This window comes from Equus caballus, chromosome 3, assembly GCF_041296265.1.
Source record: "Equus caballus isolate H_3958 breed thoroughbred chromosome 3, TB-T2T, whole genome shotgun sequence".
Lineage (NCBI taxonomy): Eukaryota > Metazoa > Chordata > Mammalia > Perissodactyla > Equidae > Equus > Equus caballus.
The window spans coordinates 124,362,879-124,387,481 of record NC_091686.1 but is presented as its reverse complement, the minus strand read 5'-3'; the positions used below and the strand labels follow the sequence as shown (position 1 = coordinate 124,387,481).

The following is a 24,603-nucleotide window of genomic DNA, read 5'->3' as shown; positions in this document are numbered from 1 at the left end:
ACCGAGACCACCCCTCTCTATGGCCCCGCGATCCCCGAACCTGAGCCCCTGATCAGCGGCGGGTGGTATCCCAGACTGCGCGCTGCGCAAACGGAGGCCTGCACACGGCCTCTCTGAGCGCCCGCCCGGCGCGGGGCCGCCCTCAGCGCGCTGCCCAGCGGTATGGCTGGGGGCCTCGCCCGCCCAGCCCCGGCTCCCACGCCCTCGGAGACCGCCCGGCGCCCCCGCCCGGCCCCGCCCCCTCTAATCCCCTCCGCGGGCGGGGGCGAGGCGAGTCGCGGCCCCGCCTCCGGACCGCCCCAGGGGAGGGGCGTGTCCCCGCGCCCCAGCGAGTCCGGGCGGGCGTGGCCGGGGCGGGGCGGGGCGGGGCGGGAGCGGGCCGGCCCCCACTGGCTGCAGCGCGCCGGGCCGCCGGGGCTCAGAGCGCGGCGGCGGCGGCGGCGCGGGCAGCTGGCGCCGCGCGGTCTTGCTCGGCCAGGCGCACGGGCGCACCGGCGAGCCGACGGCCGGAGGGACGGAGAGCAGGCGCTGGGCCGGCGGGCACTGAGCCGGAGTAAGAGCCGCGCTCAGCGAGTCGGGCGCCGGCGGCCGCCAGGTCGGTACGCGGGGGTCGGGCGGGCGCGGAGGGGTCCAGGCGGGCGCGCGGCGGGGCCGGAGCGCGCGGGGGGCTGGATCCCTAGCGGTCTCTGCGGCGGGGCCCGGCCGGGGCGCAGGCTTCCCGCTCTGGAAAGTTTGCCGCCGCCGCCGCCGCCCTGGGAGGGCTCTGCAGCAGCCAGGGAGGGAAGGGGGAGGGAGGGAGGGACCGCGGCGGGGAGGAGGCGGCCGGCGCCAGGCGGCCCGGGAGCCCAGGGCGGCGGCGGCGGGCGGGGCGGCCGGGGGTCGGAGGGGCCGGGGCGCCGGAGCCGGGCCACCGCCGCTTCCGCCCCTGCGCGCCCGGCCCGCCTGGGTAACGAGCTGCCTGCTTTCTCTCGCAGACTCCAGAGCGGCGCCCTCCTCCCGCCGGTGCCAGAACCGGGCCATGGGGGGCAGCATGCCCGCGCGCGCCGCCTGAGGACGCCGTAACCCACGCGCCCGCGATGGGCGCCCCGGCTTGCGCCCTCGCGCTCTGCGTGACTGTGGCGGTCGTGACCGGCGCCAGCTCGGGACCCCCGGGCATGGAGCAGCGCGTCATGCGGAGAGCGGCAGGTAAGGAAGGACTCGACGGGTACGCAGAGGAGCCTGCGGCTCCGCAGGCGGAGGCGTCGGGGCCCAGGAACAGGCGCCTGGGTGACTGGGGGGCTCCAGATCTGAGTGGGCCCGAGGGCGCGCCCTGGGCTGGCACCGCAGGAGCAGTATCTGGGTTTCTGCCGCCCTCCCTCCCTGGGGATCGCGGCCAGAGCTGGCGCGGCAGTTTGTGGGGCACCTGGAGCCGCAGGGCTACCACCCAAGTGCTAGGCTGCGGCGGGGAGCTGCGCGCGGCGGCGGTGTCCGCAGCCCCCGCCCCCGCAGTTCCCCAGTGGGGCGCAGCGTGCCCTTAGGCGCCGTTCGGAGGGCGCGAGGCTGCATCTCCACGATTCCCCTTGTTGCCCGGCTGGTTCTGCTCTGATGGAAAGTTCCTATTGTTGGTGCCGCTGCCCCAACCCCTCTTTGGGCCCCAGTTGATGGCCAGCTTCGGCCAAAGCTTGATGCCGGACTTTGGAGGGAGGTATGAGAGTGCGTCAGCCCGCGGCCCGGCCGCTGACCTCCAGTGGCCTGCGTGACGAGGTGACATCTTCCAGTGCCTCGGTTCCCCCACCCTGCTCTCACGCCCTGTGGATGAAGGTGTCTGCTCCCCGGGGGTGCGCGCCGAACGCCAGAGGGGCGCCGGGAGGTGAGAGGGCGGATCTTCGAGGGGGCGTGGAGCCGCGGATCTTAGCTGGCGGTCAGGGTCCGGCGGGACGTGGACGGTCTAGCAGAGGGCCGGCAGGCCGAGGGCAGGGGAGAGGCGCGAGGGTGTCTTTGCTCTGGGCCCCGCCCCGCACACGCGCCGCGGCCCTCGAGGTGCGGCGCGCGCGGCCCCCCGCCGGGTCCGGCCGAGTGCTCCCGCGCCGCCGCCCGTCACTCGGACTTCCAGGCTCCCGGCTGTCGGGCAGAGATGGGCGTCCTTGGCCCCTGGGGACAGCCAGCCCCGGGGCCCTGGGAGGCCCGGCGCGGGCGAGGGGGCTGCGCGCACCCCTAGCCCCGGCCCGGCGGCCGCGCCGAGGGAGGCCTTCGCCTGGTGAGCGCACGCCCCACCCGGGCGAGACCCGAACAGCCGCTCCTTTGTACCTCGGTGCGGCCACAGACCGAGCATTGATGGCGGCCGCCGCAGCAGCCTCGCGGGGAGGTGTGAGTTGAGCGGCTGCGGGCGCGCAGTGCCAGCGAGGCGGCGGCCACGGGCAGGACGCAGGCAGATGGCGGCCCGCCCCTCCCCGCGCCCCCGCGCCCCTTTCTCCGGCGGCTGCTGCAGCCTCCCGGAACAATGTCATTTTTTTATGAATGAAAGTGGGCCCGGCGCTTGAATGTGCGTGTCATTCAGCGGCGTGACAGAGGCCGTCGCGAGGTCAGCGCGCGCTTTTAGCGCCTGCTCGGGAGGCCCCCGCTTCCAGGAGTGCCGAATAGGCTGCCGCGGGGGGAGCCCCGCATTAGCATTCGCATTCAGATGAAGATATTACTCCCTACGGCCCGGGAATGTCAACTAGCCCCGGGGGAGGGGGCAGTGAGCGGGGCTCAGACTCTCTCCTGGACCCCCTGCGGCGCACGGGGCGGAGGCAGTGGCTCCCTCCATCCCCGGCTCCGGGACCTGACAGAGCCTGAGAGGCCGGGTCCTGGGGCGCAAAGCCTGTGGTGCCCCACCAGATACAGGCCTGGGGCAGAGCTGCTGGAGGACCCCAGGGTAGGGGGTAGGAGGCGCAGGGCCTTCTCCCTCGGCCAGAACTGGCCCCCGCCCCCTCCCCAGCCGCCTCTGCAGTAGAGCTGGTGAAACAGGTAGTGAGTTGATAGGTCAATAAACTTAATCCGGTTCCTTAAGGAGAGGGGCCAGGCAGTAAAAATACAAAGGCCTCGTGAAATTTACAGAGGTCCCGGCTGGCACTTTCCCGGGGAACATAAATTATGGAACTGGAGCTGGCTGGGGTCAAGGACTGCCTTGGCCACCCCAGGCCCCATCAGGGCAGCCTCCCTCTCCACGCGGGGCTGTGTTCTTGGGCAGGGGCTCTCACCACCAGGGAGGTTGATGGGGGCCACTCTGCCTGCAGTCTGACCTCACCCAGCCAGGAGGGGTCTCTGGGGTTTGCAGGGCATTTCCCAGGAAGGTGCTGGCTGCAACTTTCCCCACCCCCCTCCTCATCTGGGTGGACTTTGAGCCCCACGGGCCTCTGGGTGGTTCATTAACCTGGGCTGAGCCCAAGGCTGGACTTCTGGCCTCTGAGCCCCTGCGCTGAGCCAGCGAGTGCCCCCACCCCCCAGGGCCTCAGATCCCACATGGGGGGCCCAATCTGGGGCCTGGTGCACCCTATTTACAGCTGAACCCAGAGAGTAGTGAGAGTCTCCTTGGGGAAGTGGGACCAGAGTCTGCCCAGGCACGGGTTTTGGGTGCGTTTTAGGGGGCAGTGGGGCAAGCCTGAGTGATTTACAAGTGAATGAGCTGTGAGTGGAGGAGGGGGGCCTCCCTGACCCCAGGCCCTGCTTGGGGGCTCTGAGTGTCCTCCTCAAGCCTCAGTTTCCTTACCTGTCTGAGAGGATGGATAATGGACCGGTTTTGGGGAGGATTAGGCTGGGTAATCCTGGAGGCCCTCATTAGCCTGCCCGGCCTCCGATTCCCCCCCTTTTTTTTTCTAACTTTGTTATGGAATTTTTCAGAATGTTTGCAGGTGGGGAGGTGGGAAGACTAGACCTTCACCCGTGACTTCAGGGTCCCTTTGGGGTGCCCCTCCTCTCTTGGGCTATTTTTGAAACATGTACCTGGCATCAGGGCCCCTGGTCGGGAGAGTAGTGGAGAGCTGCTCCCACACCCAGAACCAGATGCTTTGTTCCTCGTCTCACCCAAAAACCCTGGATCCCTCAGGGTGGCCGGCTCCAGCGAGTTCCTTTGAGTTGGGGCTGAATTTGATGCCTGTTCTCTGGGGTCACCCCTACGGCCCTTCTGATGAAGTGCTGCCCAACCCCTGTGCACCCCCATTGCACTGGGGGGACCTTACCTGTAGGAACCCCAAACCGGAACAAGTTTCCCCTGGTGGGGATGCAGCCCTCCTGAGCAGGCTGGCCCTGGCCGTGGCCTGGTGGACGTCAGTCCTGGGCAGTAGACCCGGGCAGGGAGCGTCATGTCCCCGTCCTTTCACATGTTCCAGTGCCTTAACTGTGGTGGTTTCCCTGGCCCGCCTGGCAGGATTTTTACCCTGCTCCACAGTGGAGGAAACTGAGGCACAGGCCAGTGAGTGGAGGGTCAGGAGGACTCTGTGACTGGGAGATGTGCCCACAGGCCCAGCTCGGCTCCTCCAGGACATAGCACTCCTTGGGCCGTGTGGACGGGCTGCTCTTGGCATGCGGTCCCTGATGGAGCTCAGTTCCATGTGGGGTGGGAGCACAGGCAGAGGCAGACATTCTGCCTGTGCTCACCCCGCCGTGGCACGCGGGCCCCCTCATGGCACGATGTCTGTGGGCCCTGTGCCTGTGTGGGTGGGCCCCCCTTTTGTTGATCAAGAAAGACCCCTTCCTGGGGCCACTTTAGGGGCCGGTACCAAGGGGCCCTCTCTCCAGGTAGAGCTAGACCCTGGCCTCTTAGTCCCCCGTGCCTGTCATCACAGGCCCTGACCATCATGAGATGTTCCCCTGCCTGAGGCCACCCACTCAGATGCTGCTGGGTCCCCCCGGGTCCCCCTGGATCAGGGTGGGTCTGGTGGATTAGACCTGCAGGTGGTGGAGACTGCTGCCAATCTCTTCCCTGGTCCAGGGTTCCCTGGCCTTTGCAGGCACCTAGTGGCAAGGGTGGTGGGCAGGTCAGGGGTCGGCCCTCGGTTGACTGCAGGGCCCTACCCGCTACCACCGCCGGCAGAGGGCTGGCCTGCGGGCTGCTCTGTGTCCCCCGTCCCCTGCTGGACCAGGCTGAAGTGAATACTTGTACGGATGGCTTGATCTGCCGTCGCTGCCCAGACCAAACCGGAACCAACCGCTGTTGCCCTTGGGCTGGGGCCTGGCACTGAGGCCGCCATGACCAGCCTGTTCTCAGCCTTCTGGGGGGCCTCAGTAGGCTTGCGGCACTGGGTGGTCCCCACAGGACACGGTGGCCAGGACTGGGGGTCTGGAGGTCAGGCCAGGAGCCTCTGGGGATGCAGACGCTGTGGACACTTTGCTGACCCTTCTGGTGGGCATGGGGCTTGTGGGGCCACCTGAGGTGGGTGGGCAGAATTAGGCCTGTCCAGGGAGCCAGGGGCTGGTGTGGCCAGAGTGGGCAGCTGGGCCCTCGAATCTAGGCCACGCGTCAGCAGAATGACAAGTAATGGAGCCACCGACCCAGCTGGGTCTGGGGAAGGAGGCCTGCGCGGCAGGACCACCCACCCCTGTCCTGGGCCCCAAGCCCAGGCTGCCCGCCTGCTCCGGGCATTGTCTGACCCTGGCAGGAAGGCCTCGGGGGAGGGTCAGCCCCGCCAGTGCTGTGTCCTTGGGTGTCAGGCCTTGTTGGCCCCTTGGGATCCGGGCAGCCCCTGGGCAGGGGGGCATCACCCTTGGCAAGGACCCTCCACCTCAACTTCTCAGCCCCTGCAGGGCAGGGTGGGTTGGGGCTCCTCAGCCTGGCTCTAAGGGCTCCCTCTCTGATCCGCTCGCCGGCCGAGTCTGGACGTCTTCCTCCCCCTAGCCTGTGTCCTCATCTGTAAAATGGGAGTCCCAGGCCCCCTCACCCTACTGGGCTGTGAGGCCCCGCTGGCCAGACCTGGTATTCTATCTGTTTGTGTTTCTGATCTCTTTCTTAGTGTGTGTTTCTTCTGACTTACTGCTGAGATGTAGTTCACACACAAGACACTCCCGTCTGAGTCCAGGGACAGGGTGTTCCACGCCCCGTGAGCCCCCAGCCCGGGCTGGCCTGGCCTGTGTCGGCTTTGGGGAACCAGCCTGCAGCGAGTGCTGTTCTGGGAGGTTCTGCCACTGCTGCCTCCCGCAGCAGCTTCCTTCTTGTGTGGGGAATGTCTGTTCTCTGGTCCTGAACTGCTTTGGAAGCCAAGACGAGGGACAGGGGTGTGCCAAGTGGGACCCCCTTCTGGGGTACGTCATCGCCGCCACTGAGGCTCTGCTGTGGCAGCGGGTCTGCAAAGTATAGCCCACCCATGAGCTCAGAGTGGATTTTGCGTTTCTAAATGGTTGAAAAAATCAAAGGAAGAATAATGCTTTGTGACACTGAAATTTGGGTTTTCTGTGTCCACATGTGAAGTTTTGTTGGGGCACAGCCACACATGTTGATTTATGTCTTGTCTACGTAAGCACCACAATGCAGAGTTGTTCTAGGGACAGAGACCTGTTGGCCCCCAGCCCTTTGCGGGACAGCTTACAGGTCCGCAGGCTCTGCGGGCAGCTCCCTCCCTCATTTGGGGTCACCTTGGCCTCTACCCAGCCCCCTGGGCCCCTGCTGCAGCCTGTGCTGGCACGTCTGTAAAGGGGGATGCCGTGGGGCCTCCTGGGGGGTCGAGCACCCAGTGTTTCTGGTTCGGGGGCACTTGCCTCATGGTCACCCGTCTCCCCCACAGAGGGACCTGAATCTGGCCAGCAGGAGCAGTTGGTCTTTGGCAGTGGGGACACTGTGGAGCTGAGCTGCCACTTGCCTGCGGGTGGTCCCATGGGACCCACCGTCTGGGTCAAGGATGGTGTGGGGCTGATGCCATCGGACCGCATCCTGGTGGGGCCTCAGCGGCTGCAGGTGCTAAATGCCTCCCATGAGGACGCCGGGGCCTACAGCTGCCAGCAGCGGCTCACCCAGCATGTCCTGTGCCACTTCAGCGTGCGCGTGACAGGTGAGCGCCTGCCAGGGCCCACTAAGCTCCTTGTGTGGCTGGGCGCCTTGGGGCAGCATGGTTGCTGCACACCACCCCGAGTGTCTTGGTGGTCATTGGTAGAGTGGAGGGCACAGCCCAGGAGGTGCTCTCTGAGCGAGGGGGTTCCAGCCCCACCTGTGAGGGGCACGTGGGGCCCTCCTGGGCAGGCCAGAGACAGACCCGGGAGGAGAGGACACTGCCTCGCAGTTGAGAACTGCAGGCACCTGGAAGTGGGCACCAGCTCTGCCTGTCACGGGGCCAGCTCCTCCTCCATGTTCCCTCTCGCCTGCACTGCAGATGCTCCGTCCTCGGGAGATGACGAAGATGGGGAGGACGAGGCCGAAGACACAGGTGAGATCAGGTGCCAGACACACAGGGCTGGCTGGGGTTGACGATCTGTCTTCCCAGCCAGTGGGTCTGCTTCCCGCATACCTCCCCAGGTATGGGGCCTCCTGCTCATTGGGCAAGTGAGAGACTGAGGCCAAGGGACACCTCCCCGTGGCCCAGTGAGTGTGGGATCCCCTCAGTGTGAGGTGGGGGTGGATACGCGGCCCTCAGCTCTGGGTGGCAAGCTGGTGGGGGAGGGAGACGCCATCTGCAGACGAGGAGGAGACTGAAGTGTGGGGCTCCAGGGTGGCGAGGAGGCCAGTGTGGCCAGGGCTGGAGGAGGGAAGCCTGTGAGTGAGGTGGTCCATCCAGGCGTGGGTACACCAGGGCAGGGGGGCTCAGGAGTCTGCAATGGCGCCAGTGGACTGCGGGGTTAGGGGCAGTCAGAGGCAACCGAGACAGTCCAGGTAGAGAGGGAGGTGGCTGTGGGCCACCAGGGACACCAGGTTTGGCCATAGTTACTGTAAAGGGAGTGCCAACAGCGTGTTCCGGTGACAGGCTTTGAGTGTGAGAGCAGCTGAGGTGATAGCACCCAGGTATTTTGGCCTGGAAAGCTGGCAGGTGGACTTTGCCCAGCTGTGGAGGTGGAGGGGCCAGTTAGGGAAGAGGTTTTGGAGGAGCCGAGTTTGAAATGCCAAGATAAGCGGTCTGTGTGGACAGAGCCTGGGGGTGCTGTGGGGTCTAGTGGGCAAGGAGGTGAGGAATCAGCCAGGGAGGCGGAGCTGGGAGGAAAGCTGGGAGAGGAGGGGTCCTGGGAGAGGCTCTAGGGGCTCGTGTGAGCGCCCCACCTCTGGGGTGGGCTCTAGGACCCACTGAGGCAGGAAAGGCTCCCACCTAAGGAGCTGTTGGGTTTCTCCTCTTTTCCCTTTTCCCTTTGGCTGCCAGGAAGTTTAGAGCCAAACTCCTGCCCGGCTGCCCCCATCCGCCGCCCCCTCTCACCACCAGGCACTCTTGGTGCCCCAGCCACCCTGGCCATCCCAGACAGGTGTTTGATGTTTCTTCCCTTGTGGGCTCAAGGACACTGAGGGTCCCTGGCAGGGCTGCCTTCCAGAAGGCCTGGTCTGCAGTGCTGAGTCATCGTGGTCTCCCAGGCTCGGGGTATAGCCCCTGCCACAGCCTGCTAGGCTCTCGGGGTTGCCTTGGGGCCTCTGCCCCCCAGCGTTCAGAACCCTAGGAGGCACCTCTTCCCAGCGTTTGTCCACACTGCTCCCCCCAGGCCTCAGTGCCCTCGTCTGTGAGATGGCTTCTGTATGGCGAGGGGGCTGCCTCCCTCCCTGTTCCGGGCCTCTGCTGCCTCCCTCCTGGGATATGCAGCCCCCACCCCAGCCTCAAAGAAGGAGAAAAACCAGTTGGACTGTGAGGGCGAGTGTGAGGACAGTCCTAGAAACCAGATGAGAGGGAACTGCCACGTCACCTGTCCCCACGTGCTGCCTGTCAGGCCTTGGAGCACTACAGAGGGTGGCTGGGGTCCTGTAGTTCTGGTGGGTGCCCGGCTGCCTCCAAGGCTCCTGGTTCTGTAGGTGGCTGGGCCTTGCCTCCTGGTTAACTGCTTGTCCATCCAGCTGGGCTTCGTGACCTGGGCTGACCTAGTCCCTCTGCCAGCTGGGTCTCCCCCTTGGTGGGCCTGCCCCAAGTGTGCCTCCCTGTGTGGGTGAGTGCTCCCGTGAGAGACATCCTGTGTCCTAAAGGCCCCTGTGCCAGGGTGTGGTGCCCTTGACCCTCTCGGCTGGAGTGTGTTTGGGAGAAGCAGACAGGGAGGGGAGGAGACATGTGATCTGGCTTTGAGAGTGCCAGGCGGTAGTGTCGAGGCTACTGGAAACCTTCTCCAGCCCAGGCAGGGGTCCTTGAAAGGGCAATCAATACTCCCTACTCAGGAGGGGAGACTGACGCCGGCGGGGTGGACAGTGGGACAGCTTTTGAAGCTTAAGTCAGGTAGGCCTTTCCTCCCCACCCTGGTTGTGGCATTCACGTGTTTCTCCGCCAGCAGGGGCCCCTTACTGGACGCGGCCCGAGCGGATGGACAAGAAGCTGCTGGCTGTGCCAGCTGCCAACACTGTTCGCTTCCGCTGTCCGGCTGCTGGCAACCCCACTCCGTCCATCTCCTGGCTGAAGAATGGCAAGGAGTTCCGAGGCGAGCATCGCATTGGGGGCATCAAGGTGGGCCTGGCTGTGGGTGGTGCCAGGGCCTCTGGGTGCCGGCTGGTGGAGGCTGCAGCCTGCTGTCCACTCACCCGGGTGTCCACCTGCAGCTGCGGCACCAGCAGTGGAGCCTGGTCATGGAGAGTGTGGTGCCCTCTGACCGCGGCAACTACACGTGTGTTGTGGAGAACAAGTTCGGCAGCATCCAGCAGACATACACTCTGGACGTGCTGGGTGAGGACCAGTGCTGGTGGGTGTGGGTGGGTGCATGCCAGGGCAGCCCCTAAGCCCCTGTCTGCCCCGCAGAGCGCTCCCCGCACCGGCCCATCCTGCAGGCGGGGCTGCCAGCCAACCAGACGGCAGTGCTGGGCAGTGACGTGGAGTTCCACTGCAAGGTGTACAGCGATGCGCAGCCCCACATCCAGTGGCTGAAGCACGTGGAGGTGAACGGCAGCAAAGTGGGACCCGATGGCACACCCTACGTCACCGTGCTCAAGGTGGGCACTGCCGCCGGCTGTGCACTCATGAGCTGTCGGGCCTGGCTCTGCTGGGCCCCCTTGGCCGGGGACTTGGGAGGGCGTCCCAGGCAGGAGGCCCGTTGGGTTAAAAGGGTGGTGGTTGGGGATCAGGCTTTGGACCTGCACGGGGTGGGGCGGGGAGTCAGGGCGGTTGGGCTTGGCCCTGCACGGGAGCGGGGTTGGCTTGGGAGGCCCTGCTTTGGGCCACAGGCAGGACACGACCCTGCAGTGAGTCCTCAGTTTCCCTGTCTGCTCTTAGGGTCAGCCTCAGTCCTGGAGGCAGGCCTGCACATGGCCCCAGGGGTGGGCTCCAGCTCAAGGGCCCAGGGCAGGCAGGTGGCAGCTGAACCCTCCCAGCACGCCCTGGGCCTAAGAGGCCCGGCTTAGCCCGCCTGGGCGTTGTCAGTGTGTGCAGAGCGTGGCTGCCACCCCGCCTGCTTCCCTCCCTTGGCCCTCGGGGCAGGACAGCCTCAGCTTTGTTCCCACGGCCCCAGGGGTGGGGGGCCACCCGAGTCGGGATGGTTGCAACATTCGCAGCCCAAAGAGAAACATCTGTTTAGAGAAAAGATGGGCTGATGGGGGCAGGGAGCAGGCGCTCGGGCGGGGAGTGGGAGTCTGGACCCGACTTGGAGAGGCTGCTGTGGGCCCCGTTGGGGTGGGCAGGCTGAGCACCAGCCAGGGAGGACCTCTCTGAGGGGTGCCTGCCAGGGCTACCCTCTGGGCTGTGGGGGGCGGACGTGGAGAAGGCGTCTCCTCTGAAACCACAGCCCACTGCTGTGGCATGCCTCCATGCCTCCTCCAAGCAGCCTTCCCGGCTGTCATGACCTAGCTCCCCATCCATTCCTTGGGGGTCTCCTGCTTCTTGCCTCCAAGCCTCGGGATTGGGGGTTGCCCTTGTGTGAGGTCTGGACTGGGGCCGCTCCTGCACGGCCGCTCGTGCCTGGCTGGGCTGCCGCGGGCGCACCTGAGCCGGGTCTCTTGTCCCCGCAGTCCTGGATCAGTGAGAGTGTGGAGGCCGACGCGCGCCTCCGCCTGGCCAATGTGTCTGCGCGCGACGGGGGCGAGTACCTCTGTCGAGCCTCCAATTTCATAGGCGTGGCTGAGAAGGCCTTTTGGCTGCGTGTTCACGGGCCCCAAGCAGGTAACAACTCTGTCCCACGCCCGCCTGGCACGCCGAGCTCCAGCTCCGACGCCCTGGCCATGCGCCCGTCTGCACGCCCCTGTCCTGCTCGCTCCCTACCCCCCGGCTCACACTCCAGACGTGGCTGCCTCTGCAACGCTGGCGCCTCTGGCCTCCGCTGAGACTGCTTGCTTCAACTCCTGCGGCCTGTGCTGACCCTGCTTGCACCCCCACGTGTGCCCCCTGAAGGCCCTCAGCCCCTACGGGGGCTGCACCCCTCTGTCTGTGAGCATCTGCCTTCACTTTCTCTGGCCTCTGGCTCTGCTGCCTGCTCGCTTCCTGTTGGTCGGTCTGTGTGTCTGTCCATCTGCCCACCCGCCTGCACCCCCTCCCTGTATTCAAGCTAACCCCGCATGCTGTGTTTGCGCGGCACGCTGCTGGCCACATGCCTGGCGCTCACCTGGGACAGAGGACTCTCCGGTGGAGGGACTGGCTTCGGGCTCGGTGTGGACGCACGAGGCGGAGGACCCTCGGCGCCGTGGCCGTGGCCGTGGCGGTGGTGGCGGCGTTTTCCTTGCAGCCTGGCTGGATCGTCGCCGTGTGGACTCTGGCTGTGGTGCCCATGGGAGGTGCTGGCGCTCGCCTATCGCGCTCTGTTCTCTCTTTGTAGACGGCGGGCGCTAACACCACCGACAAGGAGCTAGAGGTTCTGTCCTTACGCAATGTCACCTTTGAGGACGCGGGGGAGTACACGTGCCTGGCAGGCAATTCTATCGGGTTTTCCCATCACTCTGCGTGGCTGGTGGTGCTGCCAGGTACTGGCTCCTGCTGCTGCTTGCTCTGCACCTGTCTTCTCAGGGCTGCTGGCTTGGGACACACCAAAGCCGCCAGGGAAAGGCAGGGGACCCTGCGGCTCATGGCTGCCCTGCTCCACGGAGCCCTCGCACCAGGCCCTCTGCCTGGTATGGAAACAGAGTTGACACGACCTTGTCTTGGCCGAGAGGGGCATCCCTTGACCCCTTGTTCTCAGCCAGGTCCCCAGTAGCCTATGTGGCGGCTTTGGCATCTCCCTGGGTGGCGGGTGTGGGTGCTGCTGTCTCCGCTGGGCTCCTTCTCTCGTGGGTCTGCCCTTCCTGGCTCAGGCGTTTCTGACCGCAATATCCTCAATGAGTGCGGCATTGAGGCCTCGCAGCCCCACCAGTGGGGCTCAGCCCCCTTTCCCACCCCCACTGTGCCTGCGGCTCCAGCCTGGGGCGGCCTGTGGGGGCTCTCGTGAGGCTGGGCCAGGCCCCCAACGCCCGTGTCTTTGCAGCCGAGGAGGAGCTGGTGGAGGCTGGTGAGGCCGGCAGCGTGTATGCAGGTGTCCTCAGCTACGGGGTGGGCTTCCTCCTCTTCATCCTGGTGGTGGCCGCCGTGACGCTCTGCCGCCTGCGCAGCCCCCCCAAGAAAGGCCTGGGCTCGCCCACCGTGCACAAGGTCTCCCGCTTCCCGCTCAAGCGACAGGTAACAGAAAGTAGATACCAGGTTCCGAGCCACCTGTCTGCCCACCCCGGGCCTCCCAGACCTCCCCATGACCCACTCTTCTGGGTTCCTGAGCTCAGGGACACCCTGTGGTGTCCAAGGCCTAGGGCCTGCCCCGGGACACGTTTCTGCAGTGGGCAGACCAACCTCTCCCATGTCTTCATGGTCACCACATGGAGCCTGGGTTACTTTGGAGCACAAAACATTTAAAAAGTCTTTAGTTGGCCCTGTGAGAAAATCAGACACCCCCTCCCAGGCAGGCCCAGCACAGCCATGGCCTTGCTGTCCTTGGGGGCCCCCCGCAAGCTTCGTGCAGCCCTGTGGCACCAACCTTCCCTTGCCGACCCAAGCAGGTGTCCTTGGAGTCCAACTCGTCCATGAACTCGAACACGCCCCTGGTGCGGATCGCCCGGCTGTCCTCGGGGGAGGGCCCCGTGCTGGCCAATGTCTCCGAGCTCGAGCTGCCCGCCGACCCCAAGTGGGAGCTGTCCCGGGCCCGGTCAGTGGTGGCACTGGGATGGTGTGTGCTGAGGTCTGGGCCGCATAGGGGTTAGGGTTTCCATGGTTGGGGAGAGGGGCTACCACTCAGTGATCTGATTCAATTCAGATCAGAGTCAGGTAGGAATCAAGGCCATTGGCGGTGTGGCAACTGTTGGATGTGCTGCTGGGGCCTGGTGGAGGAGGCTGGCCTGGGGACAGATGCTCCTCAGGTGGAGGTACTGGGTGAGGACCCACCCGTACAAAGTGCTGTGTCTAGAGGACACGGCACAGGGCAAGGGGCCAGAGGAGCAGTGTCCTTCATCCTCCTGAGCAGGCTTATAGGGGCAAGTGTGGGAGGGTTTCCTGGAAGTGATGGCACTGGGTCTCAAAGGCTGCCTGGGACAAGGCTGCGAGCGGGTGGGAGTGCTCATTGTCTCTGCTTCTGCCACCAGGCTGACCCTGGGCAAGCCTCTCGGGGAGGGCTGCTTTGGCCAGGTGGTCATGGCAGAGGCCATTGGCATTGACAAGGACCGGGCCGCCAAGCCCGTCACCGTGGCTGTGAAGATGCTGAAAGGTGAGGGAGGAGTGTGGCAGGGGGAGCCTGTGCCAGGCTGGGGCAGCGCCACCTGACGCACCCTCGTCCCCATGCAGACGATGCCACAGACAAAGACCTGTCGGACCTGGTGTCCGAGATGGAGATGATGAAGATGATTGGCAAGCACAAGAACATCATCAACCTGCTGGGGGCCTGCACACAGGGCGGTAGGCGCCACGGATGGGCGGGCCTCAGGACCGGAGGGCGGGTGGCCCCTCTGGGCCGAGGCGTCCCTCTGAGCCAAGGCGTCCCCTCTGAGGCGCCTTTGCTTGCAGGGCCCCTGTACGTGCTGGTGGAGTATGCGGCCAAGGGCAACCTGAGGGAGTACCTGCGGGCGAGGAGGCCCCCGGGCATGGACTACTCCTTCGACACTTGCAAGCTGCCGGAGGAGCAGCTCACCTTCAAGGACCTGGTGTCTTGCGCCTACCAGGTGGCCCGGGGCATGGAGTACCTGGCCTCACAGAAGGTGAGAGGGCTGGGGAGGAGGGGACAGCTCGCCACCCATCACAGGCCACAGCAGGGATCCCTTGGCCTGCCAGGGCTCTAGGGGGCACAGGCCAGGGCGGGCCCTGGAGTAGGGGGTCCAGGCAGGGCCATGTGAGGAGCAGGGGAGCAGCTGGCAGGGGTCAGCCTCAGGCCTGGTCCTGCCCCCCAGTGCATCCACAGGGACCTGGCGGCCCGCAACGTGCTGGTGACTGAGGACAATGTGATGAAGATCGCGGACTTTGGCCTGGCCCGAGACGTGCACAACCTTGACTACTACAAAAAGACCACCAACGTGAGTCTGGCCTTAGGTTGGGGGTGAGGGGCGAGCTTGGGGGGCCTCCTGGCAGCCAACGTGCCCCTTCCTCCTCTCAGGGTCGGCTGCCTGTGAAGTGGATGGCACCCGAGGCCTTATTTGACCGAGTCTACACCCACCAGAGCGACGTGTATGTGGCCCCAGACCTGGGCTGGGGAGGGGAGCTGCGTGGAGCACAGGCTACTCCAAGGGAGGGGTCATGGGAGCTCCCGGGGGAGCCGGGACCCCAACAGGAGCCTGCACCTGGTCCATTCCCTTTGGGGTCCACGGGGTCTGTTCTGGGGCAGGTGGGCCCATGAGCTTCAGGGCAGGCTCATGGTGCGGTGCCCCCCACCCCACAGCTGGTCCTTTGGGGTCCTGCTCTGGGAGATCTTCACACTGGGGGGCTCGCCGTACCCTGGCATCCCAGTGGAGGAGCTCTTCAAGCTGCTGAAGGAAGGCCACCGCATGGACAAGCCGGCCAACTGCACACACGACCTGTGAGTGCACTATCGCGGCACCTGTCCACAGGGCAGGTCCCACCAGGGCCCCGAGCTCCCTGCTCCCAGTGCGCCTCAGCCCCCCGGGCAGGGTAAGGGGCCCGTGGCCCCCAAAGCCATTCCTGAGGGAGAGGTGTGGACGCTGGCACAGGCTTGGTGCGGGTGGGCTCTGGGCCAGGAGCCAGACCTGAGCGCTCTGCCCCCCAGGTACATGATCATGCGGGAGTGCTGGCACGCTGTGCCCTCCCAGAGGCCCACCTTCAAGCAGCTGGTGGAGGACCTGGACCGCATTCTCACTGTGACGTCCACCGACGTGAGTGCTGGCCCCCGCTCCATCTCGCTGTGGGATGGCCCACGGGGGGTGCCGCCTGAGCACAGCCCTGACGGCTGCCCGCCCGCCCGCAGGAGTACCTGGACCTGTCGGTGCCTTTCGAGCAGTACTCGCCGGGCAGCCAGGACACCCCCAGCTCCAGCTCCTCGGGGGACGACTCTGTGTTTGCCCACGACCTGCTGCCCCCAGCCCCACCCAGCAGCGGGGGCCCGCGGACATGAAGGGCCACAGGCCTGGGGGCTGAGCCCCCACCAATGTGAGAGCGGGCCCCCGCCCAGCATGCTGCTGCTGTTGGTGTGCCGCTGACCCCTGGGGCCCACGGGTCCAGGCCCGAGACCTGGGACGGATGGACGGATGGACGGACAACTTCACATCTGTGTGTGCGTGTGCTTGTATGTGAGAGTCTTGAAACCTCCCCCCCCTGCCCTGGTGCAGGGTTGCCCACCCTGCTGTACAGTGACCTCCTGGCCACCTGTGCAGGCAGCGCCAGGGGACTGAATGTAGAATGTAAAGGGGCTCCTCCCATGAGGCCCCTCAGGGCAGAGCTGGGCCCCTCCCAGGCGCCCTTGCCCTCCCAACTGCTGCCCCATAGGGTGTACCCGGGGTGGGGGGGTGGGGTCCTGCATCCAGGGTGGGCCTCCGCCCCTCCCAGTGCCCAAGCTGAGCCTCCGTGTGGCGCACCTCCTGCCCAAGTGGCACCTTGTGTCCGGGGGTGTGTTAGTGCACAGCCCCCCCTCCAGGCCTCCCCATTTCCCACCCTGCTCCTCAGAGACTGAAATTACGGGTACCTGAAGGCGGGAGCCTTTAACTTCTATCTGAAAGGTTTATTCCAGAAATGAGTGTACATTTATATAAATAGATACTGTGTGTATGATATACACATACATATATATATAAATATCTATATGGAAGAAGAAAGCCTGGTACAACTGAGGCACGGGACCCTGAGGGTGCAGGAGACAGGGGGTGGGTGCCCTGGTTGCGGGGAGGACCCCTGGGGAACTCACTGAGACCAACGCAAAAGCCAGCAGAGGATAGAGGGGCTTTTCCGGCACCACAGTTTTGTTTTAAAAATTGTACCTGGACCTGTATATTTGTAAAGCTATTTATGGACCCCCAGAACTCGCATCCCTACCCCATTCCTTCCCCGCTCGTAGTGTTTAGCCAGCCGTGTGGCAGAGGTTTGTTTTAACTTATTAACAGCCGAGAAGGTTTATCCTGAGAAAGTGTGGCGGCGCTGGGTGCGCCCAGCCCACACCCCGAGGCCAGAGCAGCAGCCCCCTCTCACCCTGAAGGGTCGTTAATAGTTTGAGGTGATTCCAGTGAAGATATTTTATTTCCTTTGGCCTTCTTTTGCAGGGGAATTAGATTTCTATGGGATTTTTCTTTAGGAGATTTATTTTTTTGGACTTCAAAGCCAGCTGGTATTTTCGTACAAGTTCTAATTGCCATGCGTTCAGGGCGGGGAGGCAGTTTCCAGTGGGGGCCAGTCCTGCATGCAGGTTCAGATGTTATTAGATGTTACAAGTTTATATATATCTATATATATAATTTATTGAGTTTTTACAAGATGTATTTGCTGTAGATTTAACACTTCTTACGCAATGCTTCTACACTTTTATAGCCTGGACTGCTACCTTTAAAGCTTGGGAGAGAAAGCTGAGAATTCATTTTTGTTACTTTTCATACTGTTAATGGCCCCCCTACCAAGTTCGGATGGCTGTCCTCTGCTTGTCAGCTGGCCGGCCAGGCAGTGGCTTGGGGCAGTCTCTGTTCTCAGGGCCCCCAGCCTTGTGGGGGCCAAAGGTGTTGGCCCAAACCAGGAGTGTGCTTTCCAAAAAATAAACAGGGACAACTGGCTCAGATCCCTGCTTCATGCTTTCTTGTCTCCTGCCCTTCTGGGACCCCAGGCAGCTCAGTGTCCTCACTGCCCGCCTGGGGCAGGTTCTCTCGTCTGCCCCTCCCCAGGACGAAGGGATCACAGCTGTTGCCAGGTGGCCCCCAGACTGGGACTGGCAGCTTGGGCCATGTGCGCTCCAAGGATTTCCTGCCCAGGTCTCTGGCTCAGATAGGATGAGTTCTGGGCAAAGCCAGGGTGAGGATGGGGGTGGTCCGATGTGTCCAGTTGCATGGGGGCCGAATGCTGGCAGGGCGGAATCTCAGGGTCACCAGTGGTCTTCATTGCCTCGGTCTGGCACCCCCAAAGGCAGGGAATGCAGGCAGTGTGGTGTCCATGGGAGGGTGCAATGAGACCATCATGGGGGTGGGTGGTGCAAGGAGGTCTCTGGCTGCCCCCAGCTCACAGAGTCTGGGTGGGGTCATGTCCAGGCACCTGCAGCTGGTTCTGAGGCCTCACCCAACCCCCTGGCGTCTGCCTATCCAGTTAGCTGGGGATGGGGAGGTTTCTAGGTGGGTCCCCTCACAGAGCTGCATGTAAGCAAAGTCCACCTGGTCCCCTGATTGAGCCAGACCAAGGGTCTACAATGCTGGCCACACTCTTGCTCCTGGCTGGCTGCCCTCCCCCGCCCAGGCCTGGCACCCTCCCTTGGATTCTGTCAGTGCCCCCTGCACTCCAACACTCCTGTAACTTGGCAGATGCTGCATGCTGATTCTTGGCTAGTTGGGGCAGTGAGGACCAAGTGACAGAATCTCGTCCCCTCTGCCCCCGAGTTCACAGCCTGAGGGAGTGAGGAAACAGGACAGGAGGACACAACAGGGCACCTGCTGGAGAGCAGACGAAGCTGCTAGGGTTTTAGTTCCGAATAACTGGTGCCATCCAATACCTTAACCCCACTCCGGGAAGCTCTCCTGGCACTGTGCACCAAGCTCCCAATCCCCGACCCTCACCAGCCTGCTAGAGACCCCGTGTTTGTGTCCAGCGGGCTGGGGACACGCGGCGGCAGTGATGAGGACAGCGAGGGAGGCTAGCGAGGGCCTAGGCCTGGAGGGTGGCCGGCAAGGCCACAGCCTGGCGGGGAACCTGGCGCGGGAACGAGGAAGCAGTGCCCAGGCCGGGAGGGTGGAATGCAGGCAGAGGCGCCCTCTAGCGCCGGCCAGGTGCGTCCCCGCCGCACCCCCCATCCCTCTCCTGCCGGACCCGGCTGGACTCCGGGTGTGCGCTCGGGACTCCGAGGGGACTGGCAGCCGGGGGAGGGGCGGGCCCGGGCCAGCAGGTCGGGGCGCGACAGGCGGGAACGGGCAGCTCGGTACTCCGTGTCGCCCGCAGCCTCCCCGCCCTCACCTGCCTGTCCCCACCTCCTCCCGCAGCCCTGCCAGCCCTCTCTCGTCGTCTCTGAGCCCCAGAGCCGGTGGGGTCCGGCCAGGCCCGGGGCGGGCCACAGAGGGTTCTTAGGGAGAAGGGCGCCGTGGAACCCCTGCCCGCCGTCGGAGTGTCCCGAGCCCCGCCTTCTCGGACATCCAGGCCCATCTGGCCATCTACCTTCCCCTCGGGGCCTGGGTGGCTCACCTGTTTTGTGTGACTCCACATCCTTCCAGGCCTCCTGGCCGGCGGGGCCTTCGGAATCTTGTTCCCAACCTGCCAACGGCCGCCTCCTACCCAGCTGGGCTGGACCCCAACCCTGCGCCCGCGTCCTCTTCCCCAGGCGGTGGTGCGAATACACTAATACCAGGTCTGGGTCCCAGGGTCTTCAGGGGGCACGTCAACACATGTAAAGATGTGTGCATCCAGCCAGAGCGGAACGTCCCCAATCTCCCCCACCACAGTTGGCAGGTGTTTTATTTACTTTTGTGAGTAAGATTCGCCTTGAGCTAACAGTCTTCTACTTTCTATGTGGGATGCCTCCACAACATGGCTGATGAGTGGAGTAGGTCAGCACCCAGGATCCGAACCGGCCAACCCTGAGACACTGAAAGGGAGTGCACTGAACTTTAACCACTCGGCCACGGGGCGGCCCCTGGCAGATGTTTTAAATCAGGGTCCCATCAGGCTGTTTCTCTTTAGTGTCTAGTCTAGAACAGCCCCTGCCCATCCTCCCGCTGACTGTGGTTTTTGAGGGAGTCAGCTGTGTCCTGTGGGAGGCTCTGCCTTCCTTTCTGGACATGCTCGTGGCTCCTGTGGGGTCATCACTTTCCTGGCTGGGCGTCTGGGGCAGGAATGCTGCCGGAACTGGGGAGGAGGCTGGGAATGCCAGAGGCACATGGCCAGAGGCCCTCATAGCCAGCTCCCCATCCGGGGGTCACCCCACAACCCCCAGGCAGCCATTCCCCAGGGCCTGCAGTGCAGGGTGGGTGGATTCTAGTGTTTCTTCTGGTCCATCAGCTGGAATTCTCCCTAAAAAGCTTCCTGGGATGGACTTTCTTTCCTCCTGAGAAGACAGGGTAGTATCAAATTTTCCTTTTAATTACCTATTTTCACAGTAAGAAACTGGTGTAATCATTCCCATCAACAGGGGCAGACAAGACTTTGAGTATCACCATGGATGTGTGGATTTTTGTTTACAATCAATTCTCTCTGCACAGTTTTTGATATTCATTTTGTCCTCCCTTTGGCCGGGGGTGTCCCTTCAGGCTGCTGTGTCCCCTGGACGGTAGCTCCACCTCCACATGCAATCCCTTCCTTCACCCTCAGTCAGAGCCCTGGTGCCTTTACATGGCCTCCGGAACTGTGGAAGCGAGAAACATGCTGCAGCCCAAGCCTTGTGTCCTGGGGCATCCTCTGCAGTCCAGCTCAGGCCTCTTGCTGCCTGCAGGTCCACATGGACCCTGTTCCTGGCCACGTACTCCCACAGCCTCGCTGGAGGAGGGATCCACAGAGTGAACATATGTGGTCCACAGCCTGAGGGGTCTGGGTGCCTGCCAAGGGCATCAAGATGAACCCAGACAAGAGCTGCTGGTCTGGGGGCCAGGCAGGGGGAGGGCAAAGGCTGAGGCCCAGCAGCCTCCTGCCCACACCTGCACCCACAAAAACAGCATCTCTTCCATATGGTTCAGGAGTCATGTCTGAGCACTCAGGACCTGTGGGGCAGATGGGGACAGTGGCCAAGGCCAATCTCAGGGAGAGATGGAATGCAGGTAAGGGTGGCACCAGGGCAGGGTGTCTGGACTCAGCAGGAGTGGAAGAAGTCCCCACTGAGCCTGGTGCTGGCACAGGGGTGAGGCCACCTGAGACAGGCTGGACATCCTAGGTTCAGAGTGGGGTAGTCTGTCCACTGAGGGGCTGGGATGATGAGGAACAGGACATTGTGCCTGTCCTACTGCTGGGATCCTCTGCCTGGTGGCCCTCCAGGGCTTCTCTGCCCACCCTCCGAGCTGGGCCTTACCTCTCCACCCCAGGGTAGGGCATCTCCTGCTGGAAGCCAGCGATGTGGGCGGGGGAGGACAGGGGCAGCCTTGCTGCTGTGGTGGGCCAAGTGGGGGCTGTGGGCTGCCCACAAGCCCTCAGACTCTTTGAACCTTGCCCAGGTGTTGGGGAGCAGGCTGCGGTGTGGGGAGAGCCCCTGCCTCCTCTGGGACCCCCTCAGACAGCGGAGGGCACAGCCCTTGGGCAGCGTTGTCCCCACTCCCCGGGGCCCTCAGAGTCTTTCAGAACAGAACTGCACCCTTCTTTCTGAGTCTCCGTAAGGGTTACTGGCTCCTCCCTGGGACCCCTCGAGGCCGGAGGTGTCCCCTGAGGATTGTGGTGGGAGGACAGCATGGTCAGGCAGTGGCTGCCTCACCAACCTGGACAAACAAACCATGTGTGGCAGACAAGTCATCAAGACAGAGCTTTATTAACCCTTCCCCTTACAGCAAACTGCGTGTCTAGTCACTAGCACAGGCAACAGTCTGGGTGCACAGTCTGACGGCAGAGCAGGGCCCAATGTCACAGAACATGGGGAACACCCGAGGCCACATTTGAGCTCCAGAAGGTGAGGCTCCTTCTGGAATTGGGCATCGCGGCAGCATGCCAACCCACAGCCCACTTGCCACCCGCTTCTACTGGGAGGCCAGAACCAGACACTGAGCCACACAGCTGTCACAAAGCAGACACTCAGACAACTGACATTTTCCATCTTGACTTCTGATGTTTCACATGGTTCAGAAATCTTACTTTGAGTTGTTACAAGGACAATAACTTGATATTTTAATAAAAATGCTTTCTAAAAAAGGTTTTTACACATGGCCGGCCCAGGACAGAGGGTCAGGCGGCAGCGTGCTGGGAGCCGGGCCCCCTGGAGGATACATAGAGACAGAGCTGGTGGCATGGGGTCTAGGAGGTGCCTGGCCAGCCCGAGCTCCACTGTGAGAACCACTGCCTGGAGGTTATGCCTCAACAATTACAAAGTGCCCTTCCTTTTTAAAAAGTCTGGATTTTGATATTCCAAAATGACTGTGGAAGCCACATGCCCGTTTCCTGAATCCCTACTAAAAACATGGATGTTTGGGTAGAGTGAGGGAGGAAACACTTGCTAGGAATCTGTTTCATTTTGAAGCAGGCGTAGACACCGCAGGCTTCTGGAAACAGAGGAGTGCCCCCAAGAACGCACAGGGAGGGAGCGCGCCGGCCAAGCCCTGATGCAGCACAGCCTCGTACAACCTCGTCACACAAAACCCTCACATCTCTAGACCCACCGTCTGTTACACCCGCACCCGGACCTTCATTTCAGCAGCAATAAATAAAGTCCAGGACAATAAAAACAAACCCAAAATGAAGGGGGAAGGCCTGTAGTAGAACATAGCCCACATTACACAAACTGAAGAGAGCGGGCAGTTCCCCAGCAGGGGGGCAGTGGGACTGCCTGCCCGCAGGAGCGGCTGCTCTGCCGTGACAGCAGCAGTGGGGACACCCAGGGCGCCTGGCAGAGGCAGCAAGGGTGAGAGCAGGAGCCGGCACAGCTGCCTGGGCCCCAAAGTCCGGCTCACAAGAAAGAAGATCACACGCGGGGCACACTGGCAACCGCAAAGCTCACAAGCAAGCACGCCTTCCCAGTCGAACAGGCCCCCAAAGCAAGTGCGAGACAATTCATAAATACCAATTAAGCATCTAGAACAGACTTCTCAAGTAAGTGAAATAAAAAACCTTTAGAACCCAACTGTTACTTTACAAAGGTTTACGTTTCAGAATATATAATCTTATTCCTATTTTGTCAAGTTTCTTCTTTAACGGCTGAGTAAAGGGTTTCAAGTAATTTAGAAGCTACTGCTTCTGAGTCCCACTCCTCCTCTCCAGGCTAACCTGGCCACTCTATTCCTATGTCTTCCAAAGCCTATGTTTGGATTCCCCTGAAAGAACACTCTTGCCAGCAACCAGACCCAGCCTTTGAAGGACGAGTCGGACAGGGCTGAGGCCACATGAGCCAGCCCCACCCACCCCACCTGCCCCATGGAGTGCCACCCCATCTGAGCTGCCAGGCGTTGAGATGCTGGACACTGAGCCCAGGGAAGTGCGCCACTGCACCCAGAGGTGCACCAGGCAAGCCCTAGGCTTCTAACCCAGGCCATGTGCTGCACCAGGCCACTCCAGGCGTTGCCTTTCTGCAAGCCCCCAGGAGCTCAGCCAGCAGCATGCTTGTTCCAAAGGAGCCTGGGGCCGAGGGAATCAGTGTCGTGAGGACGTGGTGGCCCTGATGCTGCAGAGCCGCGACAGGGGCATGCACACTCAGAGTACCTGGAGCCTGCTGGGCTGCCCCAGGGCCGGGCCCATCACTGGACACAGTGAAATCAGTCCCAATCACCCACAGGGCAACAAGATGCTAACAACCCAAATTAGGAAACTTTCTAAAAGCCACAACAGCACACAATAAGTTACTCAATATCTCAATATGAAATGCTTAACTTCCAAGGGCTTCATTAGTTTCTCAGCTTAATTTACATTAGCTGCGACTCACGAGTTAGGCAGACTGTTGTGTGTGAAAATTCTGTAGGAGTTAATTGGTTAAAGGATTAGGAGAAAATCAAAGGTAAATCAAGAGCGATCTCTGAGACACACACAACAGGAACTTGCACGAGACACTCCTGTCAGAGAACCACGATTTTCCAGAGGCCACGGAGAGACGGACATACGTTCTCAATCACGACAGAGATGATCGGCAATGTGCACGAATTGATCCTATTTACACCGACATTCAGGAACCCAAGTCCACAGACTAACAGAGGTGTCTTCTCCAGAGCTGAGGAGGGCTGTCTGTTTCCATCTAACTCGCATCTGCAGGCCTTGGGCTCCATGGGCGACTGGCACACGCAGGGAGGCACCTTCCTGCCCCAGTCTGGCCCAAGCTGCCTCTGGAGCCAAGGGGCCTGTGGGTGGTCATGATCTCTGGGCCGCCGGCAGGCTGCCTGCTTGGCCACCACAACTGGGGCCACTGCAGCAGGGTGCCAGTGAGTCCAGACACGATTCCCTGGAGGGGCTCAGGGATTCCAGATGAAATGAAATCTTCGTGGAATGATGAAAATTAAAAATTACTTGATTATGGAAGTTTCTGATTTATTCCAGACAAAATAAATTTGTCACTAAGAATCACCTCAAAGCAATGACTCTCACGGTAGGACCGCAGCGGCCAGGGCAGTGGGATGGAGGCAGACACAGGGAGGGCCACCAAGGTGCCCGAGAGCAGGGCTGCCCTAATTCTTCCCCTCCGCAGCCTCCCTCTCAGCCTTCTCCTTGGCCTTCTCCTTCTCCTCCAACTTCTCTTCCTTCTCCAGCAAGGCCACAATCTCGGCCACCTGGCTGGTGGAGATGTGAATGTCTTCTTTGTCTACCAGCTCGATCACCTATGCGGGAAAAGAGACAAGGGATTCAGGGGAGACAGGACATGGCTCCTCCTCCGAGCCATCTCCTCAGCCACTAGGCTGGGATGGCCACCAGGCTGGGTCCTCCAGCTGCCCTGTTCTCAGAGTACCAGATTCCCCACCCAAGAGCCCCACCCTGGGGCTCCAAGGCCCAAGGCTAGGTTGCAAGCCACCGGAGAGAGGGGCTTGGAGAGTAGGAGGCATGTGGTCAGCCAAACCCAGGCAAGGATGCCAGGTGTGCTTCCCACGGGGCCCAGGGCTGCAGGAAGGAGGAGTGCGACGGAGGTGGGCCAGGTCCTTGCTCAGGGCTGGGGAGGGGGCCTGCTCTGGACAGAGGCACCCCCAGGGCAGCGGGCAGGGGTGTGTGGGGTGCAAACATCCGAGCTGCCATCCACACCAAGGAGGGGCCCCAGAGAAGGAACAGGTGAGGTGGGCATGGCCCTCCTAGCCTGTGCTGCTGGCAAGGTGACAATGCTCAGCATGTACAT

The 24,603-nt window shown here is 62.7% G+C and overlaps 2 protein-coding genes and 1 non-coding gene across 20 annotated transcripts in view; 1 reads left to right on the top strand and 2 right to left on the bottom strand.

Moving 5' to 3' along the window:
• Positions 1-388: 388 nt before the first annotated feature.
• On the top strand, positions 389-17,253 carry FGFR3 (fibroblast growth factor receptor 3). Of its 8 annotated transcripts, none has more exons than XM_023638523.2 (18): positions 389-595; positions 975-1,185; positions 6,735-6,998; positions 7,317-7,370; positions 9,394-9,563; positions 9,656-9,779; positions 9,852-10,042; positions 11,854-11,998; positions 12,496-12,686; positions 13,055-13,203; positions 13,637-13,758; positions 13,836-13,946; positions 14,055-14,245; positions 14,435-14,557; positions 14,638-14,708; positions 14,920-15,057; positions 15,265-15,370; positions 15,463-17,253. In XM_023638523.2, the coding sequence occupies exons 2-18, from the start codon at positions 1,077-1,079 to the stop codon at positions 15,607-15,609; spliced, it is 2,406 nt and encodes an 801-aa protein (XP_023494291.1). In that variant the 5' UTR covers positions 389-595; positions 975-1,076; the 3' UTR covers positions 15,610-17,253. The 8 variants fall into 8 exon arrangements, with proteins under 8 accessions (XP_023494291.1, XP_023494289.1, XP_070118938.1 ...); XM_023638521.2 differs by lacking the exon at positions 11,854-11,998 and adding an exon at positions 11,054-11,204 and having other exon boundaries at positions 13,058-13,203; XM_070262837.1 differs by lacking the exon at positions 11,854-11,998 and adding an exon at positions 11,054-11,204.
• Positions 17,254-21,098: 3,845 nt separating this feature from the next.
• The window catches only part of LETM1 (leucine zipper and EF-hand containing transmembrane protein 1), a 38,249-nt gene continuing 34,744 nt past the window's right edge, over positions 21,099-24,603 (bottom strand). For all 11 annotated transcript variants that reach the window (XM_070262848.1, XM_070262839.1, XM_070262850.1 and 8 more), the window contains one exon: positions 21,099-24,097. In XM_070262848.1, the coding sequence (XP_070118949.1) occupies positions 23,948-24,097 (150 nt within the window). In that variant the 3' untranslated portion in view covers positions 21,099-23,947. The remainder of the gene's footprint in view (positions 24,098-24,603) is intronic.
• MIR9078 (microRNA mir-9078) lies at positions 21,855-21,999 on the bottom strand. The gene has a single exon (NR_128101.1). It is a non-coding gene; the product is annotated as a microRNA mir-9078 (primary transcript).

Excerpts from the sequence above, each read along its gene's own strand:
- FGFR3 (XM_023638518.2), top strand. The coding sequence starts at position 1,077 with ATGGGCGCCCCGGCTTGCGCCCTCGCGCTCTGCGTGACTGTGGCGGTC. Across the intron at positions 9,780-9,851 it reads ATACACTCTGGACGTGCTGG|AGCGCTCCCCGCACCGGCCC; the intron begins GTGAGGACCAGT and ends TCTGCCCCGCAG. Across the intron at positions 13,204-13,636 it reads TGGGAGCTGTCCCGGGCCCG|GCTGACCCTGGGCAAGCCTC; the intron begins GTCAGTGGTGGC and ends TTCTGCCACCAG.